This window comes from Pituophis catenifer, unplaced genomic scaffold (genome assembly GCF_029215685.1).
Source record: "Pituophis catenifer annectens isolate HBS135680 unplaced genomic scaffold, rPitCat1.0.hap2 SCAF_7, whole genome shotgun sequence".
In the NCBI taxonomy this organism is placed as follows: Eukaryota; Metazoa; Chordata; class Lepidosauria; order Squamata; family Colubridae; genus Pituophis; species Pituophis catenifer.
Window position 1 is genome coordinate 60,478,369 of NW_027256887.1, and position 25,641 is coordinate 60,504,009.

Here is a 25,641-nt window from a genome sequence, read left to right on the forward strand (position 1 = left end):
GCTGTTTTCCCATGTCTTAGTTTAGGTTGAATGGACTTGCTTGCTGGATATGTTTGGGAGGTTTTTGTATATGTTTTCCATGACAGATGGTCAGATGTTCCATCTTGCTTATTGTGCCTATTGCATTTTTAACTTGTTTTTTTGGGGGGAGAGGGGTTGCTTATATTGTAAGCTGCTCAGAATCAGTGAAGAATGGGAGGGAGAGCCAAAGTCAAATGAGCACCTGGGTGGGTGGTTGGCTGGATGCATAAATAATAGTGTGGACCAGGATCGAATAGAGACTATAGGTCAGTTCTCAAGAAACAGGTGTAGTTTCATACTGAAATGAAATTTAGTTGTTTCTGTTAAGCATCATTAAGCTAAGGGATGCATTTCTAGGAAAAAAGATTAACTTTCCTGGTTGAAATTCCATCTGGATTAGTAGAATGTATTTAACAGAATATCTGTATTTTGTTTTTGTATATTCTTAAATATTTCTAGAGGAAGCTTGCACTTTCAGCCATGCCTGATTTTCTTTTTCACCCATTTTCTCAATTTTGAGATGTTCCCTTTTTGAAGTCAACTATGAGTGTGTTGGAATTGCTATGTACTATATGTTATTGCTTCTTTGAATGTTGAATTGTTCCCAATTGGTTCAATTACATCTATTTCTCAAAAGCCTAAGCATCACTTAAGAGTAGGTCTAGTATCCCCCCCCCCCATTAGTTCCAAAACCAGCTTTTCCAGTTTACAGTTACTCATTGAATCAAAGAATGTTATCTCTCTGCCATGGTTCAAACACAAAATTTCCAGTCAGTGTATTGATTGAAATTGAGATTAGTTGAAATCTTCCATAAATACATGGCTTAGCTTTTCAGGTTGCTTTTTAATATCTCTTTTAATTTTCAGATCTCTTTGAGCATTTTGATTAGGGGGTATTAATTTTCCTTTATGACCTGATGCTTTTAGTCATCAAATGATTGCTCTTATTAGGCGTGTCAAGTTAATTTGATTCAATAGTCTTTTTTAAATGCAAGGTAACACATTCTCCACCCCACCTATCCCTAACTTTCCTATAGGGTTGTAACTAATAATAACTATGTCTCCCTGATTTATCCTAGTTCACCAGGTTTTAGTTATGCCTATATCTGTGCAGGTAGTCCTTGAGTTATGACCATTTGTTCAGCAATCATTTGAAGTTATAACTGTGCTGAATGAAGCAATTTCAACTATTTCGCCAGGTTCTCACTGTTGCTATGCTCTCAGGCTCATGTGATCAAAATGTAGGCACTTGACAACCATCTGACATTTACAACCAGTTGTAATGCCCTGTGGTCACACGATCACCATTTGCATCCTTTCCAGCCAGCTTTCCACAAGCAAAGTCAATGGAGAAGCCAGCAGGGAAGGTTGCAAGTAACTCAGGCAAGTCTCCCCTCGGCCTAATCTTTCTTTGCTTGCACACATGATGCCCTTCTTCCCCCCTCTGCTTGCACCCACCATGACCTCCCTACATGGACCCACTCCATGCTCTCTTTCCCCAGCCTTCCTGAGCTTGCACCACACTGCTACACCCCCTTTCCCCAACTTGCACGTAGCCTATGCTGAGCCACCCAGGGCCTCTCCCACAACTTTGCAGCACCCCTGCATTTTTTTTCTGGGACTTCCTCCACTTCCTGCTTAATGACCCGCACATGTGGAATTAGGACAACCAGGACTGCCTGGATTACTGTTGTTAGACTACGCGGTCATGCGGTGTTACGCTTTACGATTCCAGAGCGCATTGCTTAGCAATGGCAGTTTCTGGTCCAATTGCAGTTGTAATTCAAGGACTTGTTGTTGTTAGTTGCGAAGTCGTGTCCGACCCATCGCAACCCCATGGACAACATTCCTCTAAGCCTTCCTGTCCTCTACCATCCTCCGGAGTCCATTCAAGCTCACGCCAACTGCTTCAGTGACTCCATCCAGCCACCTCATTCTCTGTCGTCCCTTTCTTCTTTTGCCCTCAATCTTTCCCAGCATTAGGCTCTTCTCCAGTGAGTCCTTCCTTCTCATTAGGAGGCCAAAGTATTTGAGTTCCATCTTCAGGATCTGGCCTTCTAAAGAAAAGTCAGGGTTGATCTCCTCTAGGACTGACTTGTTTGATCGCCTTGCAGTCCAAGGGACTCGCAGGAGTCTTCTCCAGCACCATAGTTCAAAGGCCTCCATTCTTTGACGCTCAGCCTTCCTTAGGGTCCAACTTTCACAGCCTTACCTTGCAACTGGGAAAACCATAGCCTTGACTATACACACTTTTGTTGGCAGGTTGATGTCTCTGCTTTTTAGTATGCTGTCTAGATTTGCCATAGCTTTCCTCCCCAGGAGTGTCTTTTAATTTCTTGGCTGCAGTCCCCATCTGCGGTGATCTTGAAGCCCAGGAAAATAAAGTCTGTCACTACCACCATTTCTTCCCCATCTATTTGCCAAGAATTGAGAGGGTCGGAGGCCATGATCTTAGTTTTCTTAAGGTTGAATTTCAAGCCAACTTTTTTACTCTCCTCCTTCACCCGCATCAAGAGGCTCTTTAGTTCCTCTTCATTTTCTGCCATTAGAATGTTATCATCTGCATATCTGAAGTTGTTGATATTTCTCCCGGCAATCTTAATTACAGCTTGTGATTCTTCTAGCCCTACCTTTCTCATGATGTGCTCTGCATATAAGTTAAATAAGCAGGGCAACATTATACAGCCTTGCTGAACTCCTTTCCCAGTTTTGAACCAATCAGTGGTCCCGTGTCCAGTTCTCACTGTTACTTCTTGACCCGCATATAGGTTTCTCAAGAGACAAATAAGATGGTCTAGTACTCCCATCTCTTTAAGAACTTGCCACAATTTGTTGTGATCCACACAATCAAAGGCTTTAGCATAGTCAGTGAAGCAGAAGTAGATGTTTTTCTGGAACTCCCTAACTTTCTCCATTGGCATACATACAACATACAAATTCAAGGACTATTTTTAAGGCATTCATTTACCCACTTTGGCCTATGAGCTTTTAGTTTTCAGATACAAATACAGGCATACGGCAGTATTCTTTTGATTCCTTTGTTCTTCTTTATTTGACCTTTTTGAATAGGCATCACATTAAGTATGCAGAAAAAGGCCTGCTGTCTTGAAGGTGGGCGTATTCAGGTGTGCTATTAGGAATATCATCTACTTGAGGAATAGGTTTAATCCAGAGGTGGTATTCAGCAGGTTCTGACCAGTTCTGGACAACTGATAAATATCACCTCTGACTGGTCCCACTCCCATCTATTCTCGGAACCGAGTCCCAGCTGATTGGGAGGAAATGGGATTTTGCACCCCTGGAGTGGGGTGGGAATGGAGATTTTGCAGTGTCCTTCCCCTGCCATGGCCACCAAGTCATGCCACGCCTACCAAGCCATGTCCACAGAACCGGTAGTAAAAATTTTTGAATCCCATCACTGGTTTAATCTTATATATTTCTGATGGATTGTGCATATTGTGAAACAAATAGATGTAACTATTATGGTCCCTCATGATGTAGATATAACAGTCCTATTAAGAGTTTTCTTAGAAATTCTACCTAGCCTTTTAATAGAAAGTTTATCATATAAACTTTATTGAGTTAAGAGAAAATTATTTTAATATATAAGAGAATACAGAGCTTTCTGGGTAAAGAAATCCATCATGAATTGGATGAGGCATAGATTGCATTATCTAAATGATATTACCAAGGGTAGTGAGTGATACAATGGGCCATCCTGTCTGGAAGAGGAAAAAAGTAAAAACTGGAGCAGCCAGACAACATCATCAAACACTTTGTTGAACATTTGCTTTGTAGTTGGTTTCAAAGACTTGTTACTTGTTTTTCCCTCACAGCTTCTCTCGCAGCCAAACTCTCCAGCTCCTCCTTCTCCACCCCATATGGACCTTGAGCAGCAGAAGCAGAGCCCGTCCTTCTTTGGCGCTTTGTCACCACTGCTTCTCCCGGCCACCTCAGTGGTGATGAAAGAACCACCAGGCTATGAGGAGGCTGTGAAACAGCAACCAAAGTCCTCTGAGGTGAGAATAACTGTTTTGCTGGGACAAATTAGGAAGCCACTTGGTGTGGATCTATCCTTTTTGCAAATTATCTTAATATTTTTGGAATTCATATATTGGATCGATCCACTTTACACCATTGAAGGTTATCTTCTGCCATTTTTTCATATATAGTCTTCATAGCAGAAAAGAAGATGTGGGTAAAACTCTTGGTTAGCATATCCTGTTCTATATTATATTGATTATTTGACCACAGGGTGATGATTATAATGTATAAATTGCTGCATTGCTATTGAATGTACTACGTTAACAAACGTACTCCCTTCTTTCTTTTTTAGGAGAATGGCTGCTCAAGTCAGCAAATGGATGATTTGTTTGATATTTTAATTGAACATGGAGGTATGAAGAGAGGAACTTCCGGTCTGTCATTCTGATGGATTGTATGGCTTCTACTGCATTTAGCCCAATCGTTTAAAAGAGTGTGCCTGTCAGCTTTATGTATCAATTCACAAGGGAAGGGCCATTTTTCCTTATAGCACCAGGGAAAGGGCCATAAATAATCCTTAAAGTCCCTTTGTGTGCGCCTCCCCTCCCCCCCGCAAGTATTCCATTCCTCCCTCATTACCATGAGTCTGCTGGAGGAAGAAGTGTGCTGGGGCAGAATGAAGCAGACTGCAAGTGCTCCAGTTCTTATGAAATTTAGGCTTCCCACACAGTACTGATGCTAATGGAAGAAAAAGGCCTGCCAGGGAAGAAAGGTTGTAAGGTAACATAACACAGTGTATATAGAGTCTGCAGAAGCTGTTAGATCATACTGGGTCACATTTTGAGCTTTGGTTTCTAAATCATGTGTGGGAACTGGGGGAAATGGATAGCTGATGATTAGAGGCAATTAATAGAAGCTTACATTTTCCCCCAAAAGTGAAAAGCTAAACTTTTGAGGTAAGTCATGGTGCCTTAAACAAGCATAACAAGATGAAAGGGTGAGTGAATGGAATGAGGAAATGATTGTTGGATGCATGAGAGAAAGCCTCACCTGTCACTGGTATGAAATCAGGAGTCTTCTGAAGGTGGGAAGGATGTGTATAATTTCTGAAGTGCTGCAATAGTAGTAAGGCGTTAATGGCTGTATCATTAATGTTAGAGTGTACGTAATACCTAATTTACATGTCTTTTTTCCAATAGAGATTTCAGCTCAATTCAAAGAGCAGTCTTCCCCAGCAAAGAAAGATCCCACTGTTACCCCAAGATGCCCTTCTCCATCTAGCAATCATCATTCCTCAGAGCTTTGTCTGCAGGGGCCTGTGAGTCACCCAAACTCTGTTAATCCACCAGGCAGACTGGAAGACTTCTTAGAGAGTACCACTGGTCTCTCTTTGTTGACAGCAGTCCCTGATGGAACTGAGCCCCTAATTGATCTCTACAGTGAGATGCTAAGCAGTTCAGCTATCCTGGACCATCCATCATCACCTATGGACACATCAGAATTGCACTTTGCCCCCGAGTCTGTTGGGGGATCAGGTTTGGACTTGGCAGAACCCAATTTGGACAGCATGGATTGGTTGGAGCTGTCAGGAGGGCCAGTGATGAGCCTTACACCCCTCAGTACTGCAACTCCTAGCCTCTTCTCCACAGATTTCCTTGATGGACATGATTTGCAGCTGCACTGGGATTCTTGCTTATAACTTTTTGACCAAGTAAACTGAAGGGAGTACAGGTGGGTGTAGGAGATGAGCAAGAATTTAAGTAAAAATTGCATCTAATGAACCTTCTTTCCTCTCCTCCCCCTCCCAGTTTTGACCAGTTTTTGTAAAGCTAGAGCCAAGGGCAAGTACCCATGATGTTTTCTGAATGAAAATTCAATCTCAGGAAAGCTTCCACTTTTTCCAGTGGTTTGTTGAAATGTGGCTCTTTCCTCAAACATTTAGCAATTGCATCAGAGTTGTATGAGTAACTGCAAATATTTCAACATAAGCAGCTTGGCAGAAGTTGGAACAGTTCTAGGCAAAGGATCCAGAAAAAAATCATTGGCAAATACAGTTCTCCTTCCTGGAGTTGAATCTACCTAGTTAGAAAGCATTAAAAACATTGGAAAAAGTTAATTTGTCCACACTGTAAAGATTTTCACTTCGAATATGACTCATCTGGGAAAGGAAGTGGGAGATTAGGATGAATTCATACTGATGAAGTTTACAATCAGTTTGGAGGGTTACAGTCTAGTTAAAAAAAACTTTTTCTTGATAATGCTGTATTATATGCGCTTCCTGTCTATTAAGAAAGTTAAATCCACATTATATTATAACTTAGAGAACAATTCTTGCTCTTTAACGTTGTTCTGGATTGCCCCAATGTAAAATAAACAGAGGGACAATTATTCTGTTTCTGGTATCTTACCAGGCAGGATTTGCCATGAATCAAGACAGTTGTACAAAGTACAGTATTTTCAGCTTTCTGCAATTCCTTTAGAAATTATTCTAATGGTTCCAGCTATGGAACCTAGTGCTGTTTTAAAGAAATGGAGTTCTGAACTGACTGATTAGCAGTCTTAACATCTGCAGCATTTGAGCTGCAATGCTCTGCTCTTTCTAGAGAGATTTAGCTGTCCTCCCTGTTTTTGCACAGATAATATAGCTTCCTCTGTATTGGCAACTGGGTTCATAGGAAAATAATCTCTGCATTACATCGCTGCATTTAAAGCAGTTGTGGTTGTACCTCTCCTTGGATACCTTGGCTGATGTCAACACTTTACACTTTTCAATCAAAATAAGAACCTCAAGGAACATACACATCAACTTTCTTCCAAAAAGGAGATCATTTGGTATGGAGATGCATGTGCTATTATGCAGAGGAAATTTACGTAGCCATAACCCCTGCTACTGTGAAATGTGGTTGTAAATCCCAGTCTTTCCTCTTGAAACTTGGCTTTATTTTTTACTTAGTAAACTTGTACATATCTCTATAAAACTGTTCTAGAAAGCTAATCAAATTAATCCATTCATTATAAGGTGATGCTTCCCTTTAGCTTCTCCTTTTTGTAAAACCGGGGTTGGAACACATACTTTGCCCTTGGATTACCAGTTTAACTTTTTTGCATATGCCATTAAATATTATTAGTCAATCTCCCTTTCCGTAGAGAAGAACTCATGGATCTGTTGGCATAAGCTTCTTCCCCACTACTCTAGTTTCATGGAATTCCAAAAACTCCTTTACTTCCGAGTTTATAGAGTTTATATCATCCTAATACCCCCCCTTCATGATGAAGAGCCTCATCTTGAAAAGTCAGTTGCAGTTATGTGACTAGCCAGAGTCCTAGAGTAGATAACTGCAAGTGAAGCTGATTTCTCTAAAAATCATTCTGCAGAAATCCGATTGTTAGAATTGCTGAATGTATTCATCTTTTATATTCTGCAGGACATGCAACCAATCAGATAAATTAGTGGCTAGTTTGCAAAGATAGTTAGTTTTTGGATAGTTTGGATAATAAAACTGTATAACCTACATTAGGACCATATCAGTGGGTGGGAGCAGTTAGATCAGTATGAGCATTTTGCATCTCCCCTCAGTCTGAGAACAGTAAACAAGCTATCAAACAAGAGGACTTTATCTCAAAAGGTGCTATGACAGCAACTGTCTGTTTCTGAAAGAAGAAACTATTCACCATAAACAAATTAGAAAAACAAAATGAAAAGCTTTGACAGAACACTACTAATACTTAAAAGGCTTTTGAGATATTACTTGTCATGGAAGGGGGAATTGGGATTTACATCAGAGTCCATTTTTCTCCAGTGTATAAAGTAGTATCTCATTTATCTTGTCTAAATTCTCCTTTTACCCCATACAGTAAATAAGAATCTGCCTCTAATTTGAATATATGCATTTTTCTGCTGATAATCATAGTTGTATAACATGTATTAGATCAGCATGCACATTTTCTTCCTATACCCATCAAAAGTAATTAGCAACACAGGGAGGAGTCTTAAGTAGGGCTTATGGATTTGACATAGAATGAACATGCAACTGGAAAAGAATATGTAATGAGAAATTGGGGAAGGGTAAAGAATGGATAAATCAAATTATTTTTTCATTTACAGATATTTGAAAAATCCATTTTATTAAAAAAATTGTGTTCTATCATTTTTGTACATCTTATCTTTGGTCATGGCATTATCAATAACATGTATTTGCCATGGTGAAAATACAGACAAAGGCATTTAGCACATGAATAACACAGAACTACTTCACGGTATTGCTATTGACACAAAATTTAAGTGGCAAGTTTTTCTCCACTACCAGCATTAATTATACCTGTGTTTTATCTTTTTGATATTTTGCCTCTGTTCCCACAAGTAGGAAGAGAAAGGGTGGGAAAAGCTGTGATTGTAAGAGTGCTATTTATGGAATTAGAAACACTGCATCTAGATATATAATTCATCCCTTACATGAAATACAGTGTCTCGAGATATTGGTACAAAAGTGTCAGACCCACTCAGTAAGACTAATACTCTGTAGTTCATATGAAGAACAAGAACAACAACAGGCTAATATATATAAAAATTCACTCTCATTTAGCCTGTCTTAGACAGTTACAAGATGAGCCATTAATTTATAAGCCAAAAATGATACAATCTTGATTAATCTTCATTTAATGGTTTGATTGTGCTCTCCACTAGTGCTCTTCATTTCTTGTATTTGGACTAATACAGATACCATGAAGCAGAGAGAGTGCTTCTGCCCTGCACTCCCTGCTCACACCCTCAGATAGAAGCCGCAGTTATCCCCTGAGCCAGCTCAAAGCCTGAATCCATTTCCCGTACTAGAGATATGTCAAAATATACATAAATTTCTGAATATAATATAGTTCTCTTGTAATAATTAAAAAAATTGATCTAGGTAAAATAATTAAGCTGGATCACAGCTGAACAGAATGAAAAGGACAGACTGCTATTGCAATCGTTTTTTATAATACCCATGGCAGCCTCAGTCACCGGACAGTCTTTTTAGGCACTTTATGGCAGTACCAAAGCCACTTGTGCATCTTAGCACCAAGAAAAAAAATACCAGTTCCACACTATCAGACTCTTAGTAAAGCGAGCTTGCATTCTCTGCATTGCAAAATAAAGCCTTTTCCACAAAGGAGGCAAATTTCAACAGAACTTTTCCACCATCACTCTGCTTTCCTGGACACAAGAAATGTAACGGCTAGATGGTTACCTTAGGGGATCCTTCACTTTCTAGTTATGCCATTGTTTTTAAATACACTTACGAGTCAGTAAATGTTTGTCTTCCACAAGCACAGGGCCCAAGTGATATAATATCATATTTCTTTGTAACCATAGGTCATGAAGGAAAGTAACACTACTGTACAACCACTTGAAATGCTCCTCTTATTTGCTATTGAGTGGGAAATCTGGGCCCTTTGGAAGGCCAGCCAACCATTAGGTGGGCTGCTTGGATTATAGTCGGCACTATGCAGGAACAACAGGTCCTCAATCCTGCTCTATAGCAAATTGCTGCCAAATGTTAATCGTAATTAGTAGAAGTTTACTGGAGGGAGGCAGGTTACAGAAAGACATATAAAACACAAAGGGCCAGCAGACTGCCTGGGAGAAGAGAGGATATATGCCAAACATTCATTTGCCATTCAAGAAGTCCAAGCACGGATTCATAAAGGAATCACCCATCTATGTCCCAGCTGAAGAGATGATGTTTCACAAGCATGTCCTGAACACCTTCCTTCAGCGGTTTCTTCTCCTTCTCCTATAGAAAGCAAGCAAAGAGATTATGAACAGTGTACAATCTTAAGTCAAATTCTTGTTAATGTATGATTCGGGGCCTTCAGACGGATGGTCCCTAAGAAAGAAAAGGTTTGAGGGCACAATCACGATCACGTGCGCCTCCCACTCCCATGCGAGGCAAAGGATAGTAAGACATTTCTGAGTTGGGCTAAGAAATCCAGGTACAGTTGCAGGGTCACATACTCACCTCTCTTTTTGTTGGGAGTTCCCAGTCCTGAGAAAGGCTGAATGCAAATTTACTGAGGACCCTGTGATAGAATATACCCAGCAATTAGGATTTAAGATTCGTCTATAGACAACATAGACAATGGAATTGGGTAACATTGCTATAAGCCCCAATCTCAAATAGTTCCGCTACGAATTCAGACTGCATAGCAATATAATACAGGAATTGTTATATAAACAGAAATTTAAATTCAATTTGTGTTAATGTGACCTACTGGCCCACAAATCAGCTAACATAATTTTCCATACTACTATGTTGCGCAAACCAAGCAAGCGTGTTTAATTTATGGTTATTAAACAATTGCTTGGTCTGCTGCAAATAACAGATATCTACAGAAAATCCAGGTTTAGGTTATCTATCCCTGCTCAAGACTGGAAAAAACAGGCAATCTGCACAAATATAAGCAACTAAGTATTATACAGGGAAGAAATACCTGATTTATGCAAAAGAAAATATATTTGGGTCAGTAATATTTGTGTTTTATTAAATCAGGACAATCAAAGACAGCAATAGAAATAACACTTGAGATTTATATAGTGCTTTACAGCCGTCTCTTAAGTGGTTTACAGAGTCAGCATATTGCCACCAAAAATCTGGGTCTCGGAAGGATGGAAGGTTGAGTCAACCTTGATCTGGTCAGGATCAAACTCTTGGCAGTGGGGAGAGTTAGCCTGCAATACTGCATTCTAACCCCTGCACCACCACAGAACAAAAAAGCCCAGTTCACAATAAGCTTCTGCTCTGGAGATATTTATATAAATGGCTTTTATTGTGAAAAGAACAAAGGAAAAGGTAAACTGGAACACTCAGCATCTGAAAGTCAATGTATTTTATTCTAATTTTCCTATACGTGTACAGTGAGTTTCTTGCCAGATTTCCTATATCTATAGTCAATATGTAGCCTTGAGCCTCTAAACAAAATTACCTATCAATCAACCTCTGTCATTCATGGCAAATGCTCAGCAGTGCCCTTTTAACTTTGGCTTTCTATTGACTAATTCGACTGACAAACCTTATGTACAGAATGATAATGGGTTAGTTCCATTTCCTCACTTGGTGTTTGGTGGCCAGAAGTACAGTGAACCCTAGTCTGTTGGGAAAGTGGTCTTGGTGACATAATAGTGTCCCACATTACATCCCGTCTTGCCGAGACAATTCTAGGTGACTTGCAATCATACAAATAAAATACTATATAAAACATTAAAATGTTTAAACAAAAAACATAGGTTAAAATTTAGATCAAGTTCAATTAATGACAATGGAAAGGAAGGGAGAAAAGTGCACATGGGGAGGAGTGGGGTCTGACTAATCCATTAACCACTTCCAAAATGCCATTCCCCCATTGGGACCCCAGGCCAGCTGGCAAAGCCAAGTCTTCAAGTCCTTTCAGAAGATAAGCTCTTACTTGGGGAGGGGATGTTTCAAGAGCAGAAAAAGCTCTTCTGAACCCTCCCAGCTGAGATTCCTTGACTGACAGGGTCTGCAGCATGCCTCCTCTGCTGGTATGGATGGGGTAGGCTTATCCCACTGAGATGAGCTGGTCCCTCAGATAACCTGGAGCCATGCTATGGAGGGCTTTATAGGTAATAACCAACAACCAGCATTGAGTTGATGGATGCACCTCATCCATCTCACTCTTGTCAGAAATCATTGACAAGTGCGACTAATGTTTCTTCTCTCCCATAACTGGGCCTGAATCCTGACCTGAAGGAGTTCAGACCATATGTTTAATCTATGACCCTTTAAAGCCGCCATGCAACCACATTCTCTACCATCTTCCCTAAACAGGGAAGGTGGGAGACTGGACAAATTGTCTAGATAGGATCAAGAGAGTTTTTTTGAGGAGGAGGTGAACCAGGGCCTCCTTGAAAGGTCTGGGAAACATCCCCTCCTGCAGTGAGGAATCGATCTCTGCTTGAACCCACCTGCCTGTCACCATCTTGGATGCTTTCACCAGCCAGCAGGGACAAGGAACTAATTGACAGGTGTTTGCACTGATAGCATTGAGACCCTGTCCACTTTATCAGATCCAACAGGATGGAACTGTTTCCAGATAACTGGGCAAAACCTTTACCTAGACATCTCTAATGGACCGTCACCATGCATGGATTCCAATTGGGAAGGAATCCAAGCGACTTTGTCAAGTGTTGTACAAATTCCTCTGTATGGCCCTGAAGATAATCACATGAGCCCTCCTGTCCCAGGACCCCTCTTGGATGGGGTCATTGGGTGACACTCTACATACGCAATGAGAACAGAAACCACTCTAGCCACAAGGTAGACCTTAATAGCAGCAGTAAGTCATGTCCAATAGGATTGATCTCACATTTTCCTCTAGGTGTCTCTTAGCTCTTTTTGGAACATGCGGCTTCTCCGTGAGCCATGGGGAGTGTTAGGAGTGACGGGTCAAGAGAGGCTGCACAGGCATAGTCCAAGCCAATGCTTCAGGTGCCCATTTGGTTCCAGATGCAACCAAAGTTTCAGCATTCCTGTGCAGCAAAGCCCTCCGGATATCCCCTGGTTCCCTCTGGATCCCATTCAGGTCATCAGTCCCTGGGACTGTACTGTTCAAATAGGTTTAGCCTCCTTACAGAGAGGGGCAACATAAGAGAATCTCAAGGACACTGGAGTGTGAGATATTTAAACAATATACGTACCTCCATTGCATCAAATTGGTATGAATTTATTTAGGTAAGAGTGTAGTTTCCAGAAAACACAATCTGGTAGTACAGTAATATGGAAGGCAGAAAAAAACATGCCACTTACCTGAGCTCACACTTGATCTGTACCCAGCCAGGACTTCGCAGAAATGACCAGGGATGGAACCATTTCTCCACTGTCTGCAGACTCGAGCAAAGTACCTCAAGCCACAGGTGCAGCACCTGCTCACTGAAAATCAAGTTATAAATTGAGTTACAAACCTATGGGATTTGTTTCATCATATTAGGCAACCCAGGTAAATAACATGGAAAAGAAATCTTGTTCCTTTAATTAGTTTATTTTTTTGAAACTCTATGCAACTTAAAATAATGGAGTCCTGAAAAGATTAGAACCAAGTTCCAGATGTTTAAATTAGTCATTCATATAACTTCAGTGTATGGAATCTATTTTAACTCACTCCATCCACTACAGCCTACTGTTAAGAGTTTGTGAATTCTAAACTAAAGAATTTACTCTGAGTAGCATCCTTGACCATGAAAACAGACTGATGTGAATCTCCCCCACTGTCAAGTTACATATTGTTTTTGAGGTGAAACCCAGATACAGTGCAGTCCCTCCTCCCCTTGAGAAGGTGCTTTGGCACATGGTATCCATGAACTTCTAGTTTCCCCTGGCCCTACTTGAAACTGAAATCTTGAAATCTTTTAGCGCACAAAGTTTGGGAATATCCATCACCAGCCCAGCTATGAGATTCAGGAGCCCAGGAAGGAGCTAAGTGGTAAGGGAGACCACAAAAACTCTCAGCCTATCAGTGGTACCCATCTTCTTGTAAAGAACTTCAATGTGGAACAGGGCATCTAGCTATTACAAGGGTCTTGGGCATATCAGTAGCACTTCCTCCTCCATCTTGAAATTATGACTGTATGCCATACAAAATCCAGCAAGACAGATTTCAGATGTAAGCAACCTCCCAACCTCACCTAGCCATGTCTTGATGATAGATTGTGGGTCTGCTTTCTCATTCCTCTATCACTTTATGGAGGACCAGGCCAAACAGAATAGCATTCTGCAGAAGCAGCCTGAGTTCATTTGGCATGCTTAGAGACATAAACCACTAAATTATTGTAGAGGGCAGAAAGAATTACTTTGAAAGATAGGAGGTGGAGGAATTGCTACAAGGGTAATAGTCAGATAAGAGCAGCCTGTATCTGGGACAAGAGTGTGACATGACGAAAATGTCTCAGGCAAGCCCTTCCTTGGTTCACACACTCCCTTGGAAGCACATTCAGACCTGCAAGACTATTTTATAGCTTTATAATAAAAGTGGCACTCATCTACATGATGACATTGGTTTCCAAGTCTTATCTGCCTTGAAGGGTTGACAATTATACCCTGAAGTTCCATGGCTTTTTCAATAAAGCTTGAAATAGAATTGTATGACTCACTTCAATCCAATACAGATGAGAGACCGAAGTTTTACATCCATCTGAGCATGTGCGGCATCATGTGACATATTCACAGACTGTACTGCCTTCCAGAAAGAAAGAAAAAATGAAGATATGTGGATAACCCTCCTCCCTTTGCTAACAGAAAATATCAAAAATTCACATTCTCAATTTTGGGCCTCTGGAGGCAACTGGGATGATTAAATCTCAAAATGACATCCATGGACACTGACAATACCGATGGCTTTTCACAGTCTTATAGGAAAACAGGTTTTTGTCACTCATATTTTATTTATTTATTTATTTATTTATTTATTTAATTTATATACTGCCCTTCTCCCAGAGGGACTCAGGGCGGTGTACAGCCAACTGAAAACACACAAATATAAAATTTAAAAGCAATTTTAAAAGATATTAAATATTTTGGCCCACATCAGATTAAAATGAAACTACCCCATTAAAACATTTAAAATTACGAATTAACAATTAAAATTAAAAATTTTAAAAATTTTAAAAAATTAGGCCAGCCCGGCTCAATGAAATAAAAGCGTTTTGAGGGCCCGGCGGAAGGTGCGCAAGTCGGGAATCCTCCGTATCTCGGGGGGCAATTCGTTCCAAAGGCCAGGAGCCCCCACAGAGAAGGCTCTCCCCCTGGGGGTTGCCAGCCGACATTGCTTGGCCGACGGCACTCGGAGGAGCCCCTCTCTGTGGGAGCGAATTGGCCGGTGGGAGGCTATTGGTAGCAGCAGGCGGTCTTGTAAATACCCAGGTCCTAAGCCATGGAGCGCTCTAAAGGTGGTAACCAATACCTTGAATTGCACCCAGAGGACCACCGGGAGCCAGTGCAGCTCGCGCAGGAGAGGTGTTACATGGGAGTGCCATGACGCTCCCATAACCACCCACGTGGCCACATTCTGGACCAGTTGGAGCCTCCAGGTGCTCTTCAAGGGGAGCCCCATGTAGAGAGCATTACAATAGTCCAGGCGGGAAGTGACGAGGGCATGAGTGACCGTGCGTAGGGAGTCCCGATCCAGAAAGGGACGCAACTGGCAGATCAGGCAAACCTGATAAAAAGCCCTCCTGGCCACGGCCGTCACATGTTCTTCTAAAGACAGCTGTGTGTCCAGGAGGACACCCAAGTTGCAAGCCCTCTCCGTGGGGGCCAACGACTCGCCCCCAATAGTCAGTGATGGCACCAACTGACTATATCGGGACGCCGGGAGCCACAGCCACTCAGGCCTATTTAGGATTTTCTCCATGTCTATTTTAGGAATCAAACTGTACACTCACTCGATAAAGAAGTTCTTCTGGAGTAAGAACTTTTCCATCTTCATCTAACCTAAAACAGTAAAGCAATTTGTTTTATGTATTAATTATGCCAAAGCAAGAGGCCCAGTGCCATTTCTATCTTTAAATAATAGTACTTTTTCTTCAATAATCTCAATAGTCCTTGCAATTTCCATCATACTTGATTCTGCTCCAGACACTTCTAGAAATGGTTATATTTTGATGCGGGTAGGAGATAGCCATTTTGTTCCACAAAATAACCTGAAATCCATAACTCAGACCATGATGATTTTTTACTTTTTTAAAAATAACATATTTAGATATCCAATATTGAAGATGATTTTCTACAATCTAAAAAGGGATTTCATAAATCAAGGACAGTCCCATTCACTGGCAATTTATAGGCAATGTCCAACACTCTAAAATAGCATTAACAAAATACAAGATGCTAAAAAACCCAAAATTGCTTCTGAGTTTGGCTTATAGCAGATAATACAACAGGGCTATATAGCCTTTATGTTGTCAAAGATGGTGATGGTAGTGGAGATACTATTTTCTTTCCCCTGAAACTTGACCGTATTGCCCTAAAGTAGATAATTAAGAGAATTGTCTGTTTAAGAATTTATGCTGCAATATTCTGTTCCCCCATTTGTTAGGCCAGAGTCTTATGAAAATATTACAAGAAAAACCTGGATAAATATAGAGGAGAAACTTTACCTGTAGGTTTTGCAGAGTACAAGACGAGAATACACAGAGTCAAAATCTCGCTCTACCTCACGCGCAGCAGCCTAGAGATGAGAACCCCGACACACGTTAACTTTATTTTAAGTCTTGTTGGTTTTATTTCTCTTACAGGTGACCAATAATTTATATCTCTATCCACCCCACAAAATTAGCTACAACTGGCCCCCAAGTTTATTCAAATGACTCCTTGAAATCCAGATATACAAAGTTGATGTACTCTAGTACACAATACTCTCTTATGTACTTGCCAGCTTACAGGAAGACATTGTTTAGTGACCACAATTGGGAATGGCAACTTGGTTTTTAAGCAAAGCGGTTGCTAAATGAAACCACAACTGTGCTTATGATCTTACTTCAGTTTTCCTTTTCTTTACAAACCTGCGGTCATAAATGTGAGGATTGGTCGCAAAGTTATTTCCCCTCAATGTTGCACTTGCAAACGGTCACTGTACGAGGAGGTCACTAAACAATAACTAGCAGTATTTTCAAAGGTCCGGCAAATAGTAACTGCTTTCCTTACCTCTTCAATGAAGAGCCAGGGGTGACAAGCACCACCCAGCAGAGACGGTTTCTTCAGTCCCTGTTCAAATATAGCCTTGAGGGCTGGGCAGAGGGTCCCTCGAACCAAGTCGGTGATGGCTTCTGTAACTGAATCGTCTCCAGCAACAGAGTACTGAAAGGAATGAGAGTTTAGCCTCTGAATCACCTGAAGGTAGCTCAGCCAAGAAAGTGATATTCATGATAAAGATTTGTTTAGTTCTCATTCAAGGCAAAAATAATGAAGCCCAAATTATCGTTTTGGGGATATGACCTAGCTCTCTGAAAAAGCCTCTAATGTTCAGAAACGTGGAAGGAAACAGAAGAAGACAAGCAGCAAAGTGGCAGCGATGACTGTTTCATTGGAAAACCTGAAAGGCCAAGTTAGGCCTAGGTTGTCATGAAGAAATCTATCTATGTGGTCACTTGGGAGTCGAAAACAACTTCATGGCAAATAATCAATCAATCAATATGCCATTTCTGTTCTGATGTATTGGGATGGGTTCCCGTGCATTAGCAATAGCAATAGCAATAGCACTTAAACTTATATACTACTTCACAGTGCTTTAAAGCCCTCTCTAAGTTGTTTACAGAGTTAGCCTATTACCCCCAACAATCTGGTTCCTCATTTTACCCACCTCAGAAGGATGGAAAGCTGAGTCAACATTGGGCCTGGTGAGATTCGATCTGCCAAATTGCATGCAGCCGGCAGGCAGCAGAAGTAGCCTGCAGTACTACACTCTAACCACTGCGTCACTGCAGGATATTAAATCTAGATGTGACAATGCAGTGAGATCAAATACATTGTCAGCAAGTTCTATCACCTGGCGAAGCTTGCCTTCAGATGTTCTGGGTATTTCATTACTGGAGGCTTTTAAGAAGAGACTGGACAGCCACTTGTCTGGAATGGTATACTATACCACTAGTGGTCCGTGAGAAAATTTTGGTGCTCCGCAGAAAAATTATTTGCATTTTTTATATTGTACTAAATACTATTTATCTTTTTAAAAAATTCATATTAGTGGGCCGCGGGATTTAAAATTATGAATTTAGTGGTCCCTGAAGTCCGAAAGGTTGGTGAACCCTGGACTAGAAGATCTCCAAGGTCCCTTTGAACTCTGTTATTCTCTTAAGTGTATGAGTGAGGCTGCTACAGTATTTCTAAATAATTTCCTACTATTTGCCTTTTCACTTGCTATTCTTAAAATATTTCTTACCAATTTTGAATTAGCTCTTATATTTTTTTTTTAATTAATTCTCTGGTTTTCTTACTTTTTGAATACTTTTGATTTTCATCAAATGCATTTGGGCCAAAATATAATAGAATGTGTTGACCCTAGAGACTGACCAAGATTCAGCCATAAGGTATGTAAATAAGATTACCTCTTTGCTCCGTTCATCCAGGATCTCTACAAATTTTGCAGGAAACCAACCTGTTTTTTTAAAAAAAAAAAAACAGTAAAAAGATAAAACTTTAGCTAGTTAAAAACCTGTATTTTTTTAAAAAAAAAACTTTGCAAGTCCCATTTTTACTCACCTCTCAAGCCATTCAGCTCACCCACCCAACAATGTTCATCTTTCTGGGATATAATCTACAGAAATGGAAAGGAAAAATAATAATTATACAGAGAAAAAGACAGAAAAAATGGCAAATAAGAACAGGAAATGAGACGTGAAGAGAATTCAAGTGTATCTGTCATGAATTGGGCACAACTTTGCTATTTAATTGTAAAAGACAATAAAGAGGAGAATAGCTAATTTAGATTCAGCCACCCATTTCTCTTTAAATTCTCCATAATACACTAGAACAAAGAGTTTCAGGGAAAATGAAAATGGCAGATTCTGAGATTCATGTCTATGTGTCCGTTAATTCCTAATTTGTTTCAACTGGGAAACTGGACCATTCTAGACCAAGCCAAGTCCAAAAATGCAGAGAATTTCTAGAAGCTGTCACTCTGACAAATTAGTCATCAATAGACACATAAACATATTGTATTTTTCGGAGTATAAGACATACTTCCCCCCCCCCCTAAAAGAAGGTGAAAATTTGGGTGTGTCTTATAGACTGAATGTAGCCCCCCCCCCCACCCTTTTGGAGGCTGCAAATGCAGCCTCCCAAACAGAGAGCTTCTCAAGCAGAATTTTTTTTTTTCTTATTTTCCTTCCCCAAAAATAAGATGCATCTTATACTCCGGAGCATCTTATACTCCAAAAAATATGGTAAACAATATCTAAATACTGTGCAAAAGAGACAATCAACAAGCCAAAAAGGGAGCAAAAAGATCAAAATACCTCCCCACCAGCAATCAATGCCCAGATGAGCATAGATTAATATCAGACAAATGATCAACAAGTAAACAATAGCCCAATCATGGAACTGCCAAAAAAGCTAATCATAAACAGTCCAACCAAAGAACCTTTGAGAACCCCCCCCCCCCAACACTGACAGGGCAAACTACTAGAATATAAACTGAGAGCAAACCCCACTCGTTACTAGCACTGATACCCAGTTAGATAATGAAATGTCTGCAAGAAAATAACCAAGATCAGAGAGCTACCAAGGACCCCATTTATGTAAATATGTAATTATGATTTTGGGCTTTTCTTCAGTTATTGTTTTGTCTAGGACAAATAAAACAAATAAATTCAGTACATTTGTTGTTCCTTATACATACAATGTTATAGTAATAGTTCCTCTCAATTCCCCTCTGTCTAAGGTCATATTGTGTTGGTCCTGACCACCATACCGTGATGATATCATTCTTGCGGAAGCCTAGTTCATCATCATCATGACGCTCAAAGTCCAACAACGCCTTGGCACGTCGCCGCTGGTTACGGGAACACGCAACATAGCTTTCATGGTCTCGCTGGTGGCTTTCCATGGTATAATCTGGAGTCAAGTCCTGGAAAGCAGGGTGGACAGCAGTAAGCAATATTCTTCCATTCTAATACTATACAAATCTATTTGTATTGATGTGCTATCAAGTTGGTGTCATCTCTTAGTGACTGCATAGGATAAATTTTCTCTATGACAATAATAACCTATTCTTCTCCTTAAAATGGAAACATAAATGTATCTATGTTATCAACAGAATATATAGGTGTGTCTATGAGGATAACTCCACACTCACTATGGTGCAACTCTTGGGATCCACACACTGGAAATGCTGAGCTACTTGTAAGATGGCCTCACGCAAGTCTTCAACTAGCTCTGTTTGCTTAATATTTTTGGCTTTCAGTGCCTCCACGTCATCTTCTCCTAGAAGTAAGAAACAATTTCTCTGAAGCTGCAAACTTGGTTTACTGCAGATACTGACAAAATTTCAAATGTACATCATTTCATTTACTATAAATCAGGAACAGCTGCTAGGTTGTACAGTCAGTAATGTTAGACTGATTCATGTTTTTATATGTTAAATATATATATAGGTCCCCCAACATTCTAACAATCCTAAGGTGAGTTACCATCCATCCAATATGTATGATAAATGTATGATAAAACAATAAAATGAAGCAAAAATAAGCAAAATTTAAGATTAATTGAACAAGTCATAGCAACAACACAACAACAGAGCCATAGATTTTTATAAGGGAAAATATGGTATGGCCAGGCTGCTGCAGCTGTTAAATGTTAAATGCAGGAGTAAAAACTTCAGGTCTTTATCTTGCACTGAAAAGAAACAATTCTAATAACTATCTGCAATTCCGAAGCTGAGATGTCTCAACAGGAAAGAGTTCATTCCTTGTAGATGATCTCTTCAATTCTGGGATGCTGAAAAGAGATCTATCTGCAGAGCTTCGTATTTGAGAAGGTACCTATTGGGGGAGGCGTTTCTTCAAGTATGAAGGTCCTAATCCTAATAATTTAGGACCTCAAACATATTATTGAGACTCTAAAAGTTACCATGTTCTGCATTAGCTGCAACTTCTGAGCTGCCTTTAAGGACGGACTCACAGACAAGCAGTATTCTGCTTAACCTAGCTAAAAGCAAATACATGGTTTGGCAAAAAATGTACAAAGACACCAGCAACTTTCAACTATTCTTTTCAGGGAATTAAATATTTTATTATGTAATTTTTTATTACCAAAAAGGAGTGATGTGATTCCAGACTTCCTACGCTGTGTTCTGCGTCGCACAATCTAAATGAAATGGAAAAGCAATGCATAAAAAGGGAGAAAAGTATTTTAAAAAGCCTTTAGTGAGCAATTGCACTTTGTTTAGAATTGTAAGGTATAATTTGAAAATTATGTTCAAGAAATGGATGTGGGGGAGGAAATGCAAGTGACATAAGAGATACAGAGTTGAAATAGGGGGTATTTCAACCGCCTGGCAGCATTTCTTCACAGAGTATATAAAACCCACCATCATTACTATCAAAGACAATGGAAGCCAAGGTCAAGGATATTTTGAACTTAAGAAACACATAAGGCTTTAAAAACATACCTTTGATAAGTTTACTGTAGCACCAGGGCTGAGTAGCTGCCCTTGGTCTGCAATGAGGTAAGCGAGGTGCTTGCAACGTTGAGTTTCTACTACTATATCTGTCAGTGAGCCAGCCACACGCATGGCTTCCTGTAAGAGCACATCTGGATCTTCAATCTGAGACGGGATATCCGAGAGGGTGTTGAAGATAGATGCAGAGTTCTCAGACTGGGTGAGTTCATCTTCCTGTGTTAATATGGACAAGTTATTCTGTATGAAACAGATGAATCATCCTGTAGAATAGTTTTGCTCCCATTTGTTGTACTTAATCCTAATCCAGTGGGGAACGGTTAGGTCAGTGACGGCAAACCTATGGCATGCAGAGCCCTCTCTGTGGGCCCATGCACAGTCGCCAGCTGCTCTTATGGTTTCTGGGGCACTTTGCAAGCACCGGAGCACCGGAAATCCGAAAACCAGCTGGTCAGCACGCATGCGCGCACCAGAAACCCAAAGACCAGGTATATTGCAATATAACCTATGTCAGTGATGGTGAACCTTTTCAGCACCAAGTGTTGAAATTGGAATGCGTGCGTGCGCCGGAAACCCAAAGACCAGCTGGCTGGTGCGCATGCGTGTGCCGGCTAGCTGGTCTTCGGGTTTCCAGTGCTCCAGCGCTTGCATGCATGCACACATTCCAGTTTCAGCACTTGGTGCCGAAAAGATTCGCCATCTCTGGGTTAGGTAGTTCAAAGCAAGATAAAATCAGTCATGGCTTCCCTTGCTCATTTCATATTGGCTAACCAATGATGCCTAGAGCAGATTCTTGATAAAGATATATTAGTCTGGGTGGCAAACATTCAAATTCTGGAAGTAGTTATGCTATTACTCTCAGGAATTTGGGAACTACTTCTAGTAAACTCTGGCTAAGCTTATCTTCATGAACAAATAAACTATTGTTTTACGTAGATTTTAAGAGCTCGTATTTCCAGGCAACTGATTTTATATGAAAGTTGATGGAAAGTAATTTCTCACTAATACCCAGATTTTCAACCACTTCTGTACAAGTGATATACAACAGCCACTCCGTTACAGGTAGTCCTTGATATACAATCACAATTGAGCCCAAAATTTCCATTGCTAAGCAAGGCAGTTGTTAAGTGAGTTTTGCCCCGTTTTGCAACCTTTTTGCCAGAGTTAAGTAAATCACATGGTGAACCCAGCTTCCCCCATTGACTTTGCTTGTTGGAAGCCAGCTGGGAAGGTTACAAATTGTGATCACATGACCCCAGGACAGTGAAACTGTCATAAATACATGCCAGTTGCCAAGCACGTGAATTTTAATCACATGACCATGGGGATGGCTGCAACAGTCCTAAGCATGAAAACTGGTTGCAAGTCACTTTTTCAGTATTATGTAACTTTGAATGGTCACTAAACAAATGGCTGTAATTCAAGGACTACCTCAAAAATGAATCGTTTTTCCAGAACAAAACACAGGCTCTTTCTGTCTGCAGTCTGCCTGCACCTAACTTGGAATAAGCCCTGTTGCAGTCAACAGATTCTCATGAATGCACAAAAAAGCAAAAGTTGTTGTGTTGATCAAGAGAAGAAAAGTTAAAAACTTAATTTGGGTAATATCTTTACCAGAATAACTCAAGGTTACAAAACAGCAGATAAAAATGATGGGTTTCACTAATCCATTAATGTTGAATAGGCATGTGTCTACCTGTCTGCACCATCAATGCATTCAAGATAAACCAAGATAACAACATACTTCTGTAATTCTGGTGTTAGAAATGCGCATTTACCTGTTTTTCTAGCTCTATCCAGAAAGACACATATTTTAAATGTAAATACAGTAGTATTTAATGTCTTATTTGTAAACTAGGCTAGTAGCATTATTACAGAAGGCTGAGAAGAGAAATATTAAGGCTATGGAGATGTTGGGAATACAAAACTTACCTAAGTTTTAAGTGAGCAAAATACGATAATTTTAATTCTTTTTATTCTTTTCTGAAACTTTTTCCCAAGATCTTTGGTGTGCTAAGAAGTCTTGAATTCTAGCCGCCCCACATAGTATGCCCATTCCATCCATGAGAGAAAGAAAAAGCAGAAGTTAAGAAATTTTATAAAACATTAGTTACCTTCAAACTGAGCATACCCAATGTAACCTGAAAGAGAACAATGGAGCCTTGGTAGAAGAAATAGTCCCAGATACGCAGCAACAACTTGATATGCACCACACTAGCAAATGATGTAAGAAACCAATGTAGGGTAATGAGGGAGAGCTCTGTGAATAGAAATAAACATATAACATCAGTTTATCTGTCAACTGCATGCTTGCTCTTTTCATTTGCAACATAAACAAGAGCATTAACATTACTGCCTTAAGCAATGCAGAAGAAAATGCACTGTTCTTAATTCATCTTATATCATTGGCAGCAACTAAACACATTATTTTTTCCATAGATGAATATTCAAAATCAGAAACATTCTTGAATTCACAGACCCATATTTACAGAAATGAGTTGTATGGAAATAATTTCTGGCCTATATTATTAGTACTGTTATCAATATTCAGTATGCTGTTATCCACAGAAGTGAACATTTAAGTCTTAAATTGAACTGAAGGCTTCTTTAAAAACGAATTTACCTGCTTATAGGAAGAATATAAAATAGCAAATAAACTCTATATACACAAGGAACAGTATTTACGAATTGGTTTAAAACAAATCAGGTATTTCTGCTTTGACTGATGGGTCTCCAAGATCTTGGGCAGAATTTTTCCAGGTATGTTTTTAAAAACTGACAATGTGTCATGGTAAAGGTCGAATTTGGATGCTCTTCCATTGACAATTGATTATTCCTCAATTAAACTGCCATTGAGTTTATTATAACTGCCCCACTTTAAATTCTCAAAATCCGGTTTTATTCAGCATGTACCCATCCTATCAAACTAAAAAATATTATCAGACAAAAGGTCCTTACCAATGTCATGTTCCTGAAGAAGTTTGTCCAGTTGTGGCAGGTATTGCACAATGAGATGACGCAAGACCCGTTGATCAGTCTGGACCCCCATCAAGGTGGTACTGAAGTAGGAGGCTGGCACCATATCTTCAATGATAGCACACATCATCCAGAAGGCATCTTCCTCTTCTAAGAAGAGAAGCAAGGAAGCCACCACCTAGCATGAAGGAAGAGAAGATCTAAAAGTAAGCATTAAAGCACTTGTTATCACAAAAAAGAATTCTTTCTGCTTAACTACAGTATATGTTCAATGACAGAATAGAAAGGAAGCATTTGGAAATTAGAATTCTAATAATTTTGCCTCCTGTATCTTGGAGGCTTGAACAGCTTAGTTGTGGCATTAGGTTGGGATTCCCAAACCTGGGATATGGACGGAGAGGGAGAGGGAGAGATTTATTCTCATAAGTATGGTCCCACAACTCTGCACCACAATCTCAATGTGATTAAGTTGACAGGTGTCGCTAAATAGAAGCCCACATATTATCTAAATAGCAAGTTCAAAATCTAATTAAATATAGAGTGATTAAATTGATTAAAAGTTTGATTTCCTGTGATTTTTTATATCCTGGACATAATCTATTTCAACTTCTCCCTTCAGGACATCACTATAGAGCACTGCATGCCAAAAAACTAGACACAAAGGTAGTTTTTTCCCCGGGCCATCACTCTGTTGAACACTTAATTCCCACAGCACTGTCTCATTTCTCATCTTTCCTCATCTTCCCTACTATCTTCTCCTATTGGTTTCTTATGATTTATCCATTGTTGTTTGTAACTTATAATTAATTAATGATTATAACTATAATTTATGATCTATGACCTATTATTTGCTATTTATATGTTCATTGTGAGCTTATGCACTGGAGACAAATTCCTTGTGTGTCCAATCACACTTGGCCAATAAAGAATTCTATTCTATTCTAACCTATTCTATTTTCTACAATTAGTTCAAGAGCTGTATTGAGAGTGAATTTGTTTCTCACCTTTCTGTGAACAGATCCTTACAAGAAAATGGCCATAAAGAAAATACATTTCATAATGAAAAAGAATATTTTACCATGCCAGTGCCTTGACAGTACCCAATTTCAGGATATAACCAAGCCAATCCACGTAATATTCTACGTAACCGTGGTACTCCAATGCTATTCATGTTGGAGAAACAGGCATTGCTGGGCATGGTGCGGAGTAAATCCTTTTCAATCTGAGAAATATCAAGAATCAAAGATAAGTACTTAGTCAGTGACAGTTGAGCTATTCTTTATAAAGGTATCTGTTGGCAAATGCTTTCCACTCATTCCTGGAAAGGTGATTGAGCCTACCTCTTGAAGGCTGAAATCAATAACATATTTAACATTTTTAGCGCGGAGGACTGTGAATTAGATAAAGCATAAATATGGTGGGGTATTGGAAGGGAGAGTAGTTTGGAGAAGTTTCTTTGATTTGGTTTTAATCATATTTTTAATCGTATGCCTGTTT

General features: G+C 39.8%; 2 protein-coding genes across 7 annotated transcripts in view; one reads left to right on the forward strand and one right to left on the reverse strand.

The window, feature by feature from the left end:
* Nucleotides 1–19,557, forward strand: part of MRTFA (myocardin related transcription factor A) — an 84,825-nt gene extending 65,268 nt beyond the window's left edge. For 3 of the 6 annotated variants that reach the window (XM_070947619.1, XM_070947616.1, XM_070947620.1), the window contains 3 exons: nucleotides 3,858–4,040; nucleotides 4,358–4,418; nucleotides 5,205–8,150. In XM_070947619.1, the coding sequence (XP_070803720.1) occupies nucleotides 3,858–4,040; nucleotides 4,358–4,418; nucleotides 5,205–5,704 (744 nt within the window). In that variant the 3' untranslated portion in view covers nucleotides 5,705–8,150. Of the gene's footprint in view, nucleotides 1–3,857; nucleotides 4,041–4,357; nucleotides 4,419–5,204; nucleotides 8,151–19,431 lie in introns of those variants that run through there. The other 3 variants (XM_070947618.1, XM_070947615.1, XM_070947617.1) reach the window with 3 other exon arrangements.
* The window catches only part of SGSM3 (small G protein signaling modulator 3), a 29,142-nt gene continuing 11,581 nt past the window's right edge, over nucleotides 8,081–25,641 (reverse strand). The window contains exons 7-22 of the mRNA XM_070947621.1: nucleotides 25,223–25,366; nucleotides 24,127–24,322; nucleotides 23,283–23,428; nucleotides 21,160–21,384; nucleotides 20,801–20,855; nucleotides 19,846–19,973; nucleotides 19,462–19,617; nucleotides 18,252–18,306; nucleotides 18,098–18,147; nucleotides 16,698–16,850; nucleotides 16,151–16,221; nucleotides 15,437–15,485; nucleotides 14,147–14,232; nucleotides 12,807–12,929; nucleotides 10,002–10,062; nucleotides 8,081–9,776 (exon numbers count right to left, since the gene is read on the reverse strand). Of these exons, the coding sequence (XP_070803722.1) occupies nucleotides 9,693–9,776; nucleotides 10,002–10,062; nucleotides 12,807–12,929; nucleotides 14,147–14,232; nucleotides 15,437–15,485; nucleotides 16,151–16,221; nucleotides 16,698–16,850; nucleotides 18,098–18,147; nucleotides 18,252–18,306; nucleotides 19,462–19,617; nucleotides 19,846–19,973; nucleotides 20,801–20,855; nucleotides 21,160–21,384; nucleotides 23,283–23,428; nucleotides 24,127–24,322; nucleotides 25,223–25,366 (1,782 nt within the window). The 3' untranslated portion in view covers nucleotides 8,081–9,692. The remainder of the gene's footprint in view (nucleotides 9,777–10,001; nucleotides 10,063–12,806; nucleotides 12,930–14,146; nucleotides 14,233–15,436; nucleotides 15,486–16,150; nucleotides 16,222–16,697; nucleotides 16,851–18,097; nucleotides 18,148–18,251; nucleotides 18,307–19,461; nucleotides 19,618–19,845; nucleotides 19,974–20,800; nucleotides 20,856–21,159; nucleotides 21,385–23,282; nucleotides 23,429–24,126; nucleotides 24,323–25,222; nucleotides 25,367–25,641) is intronic.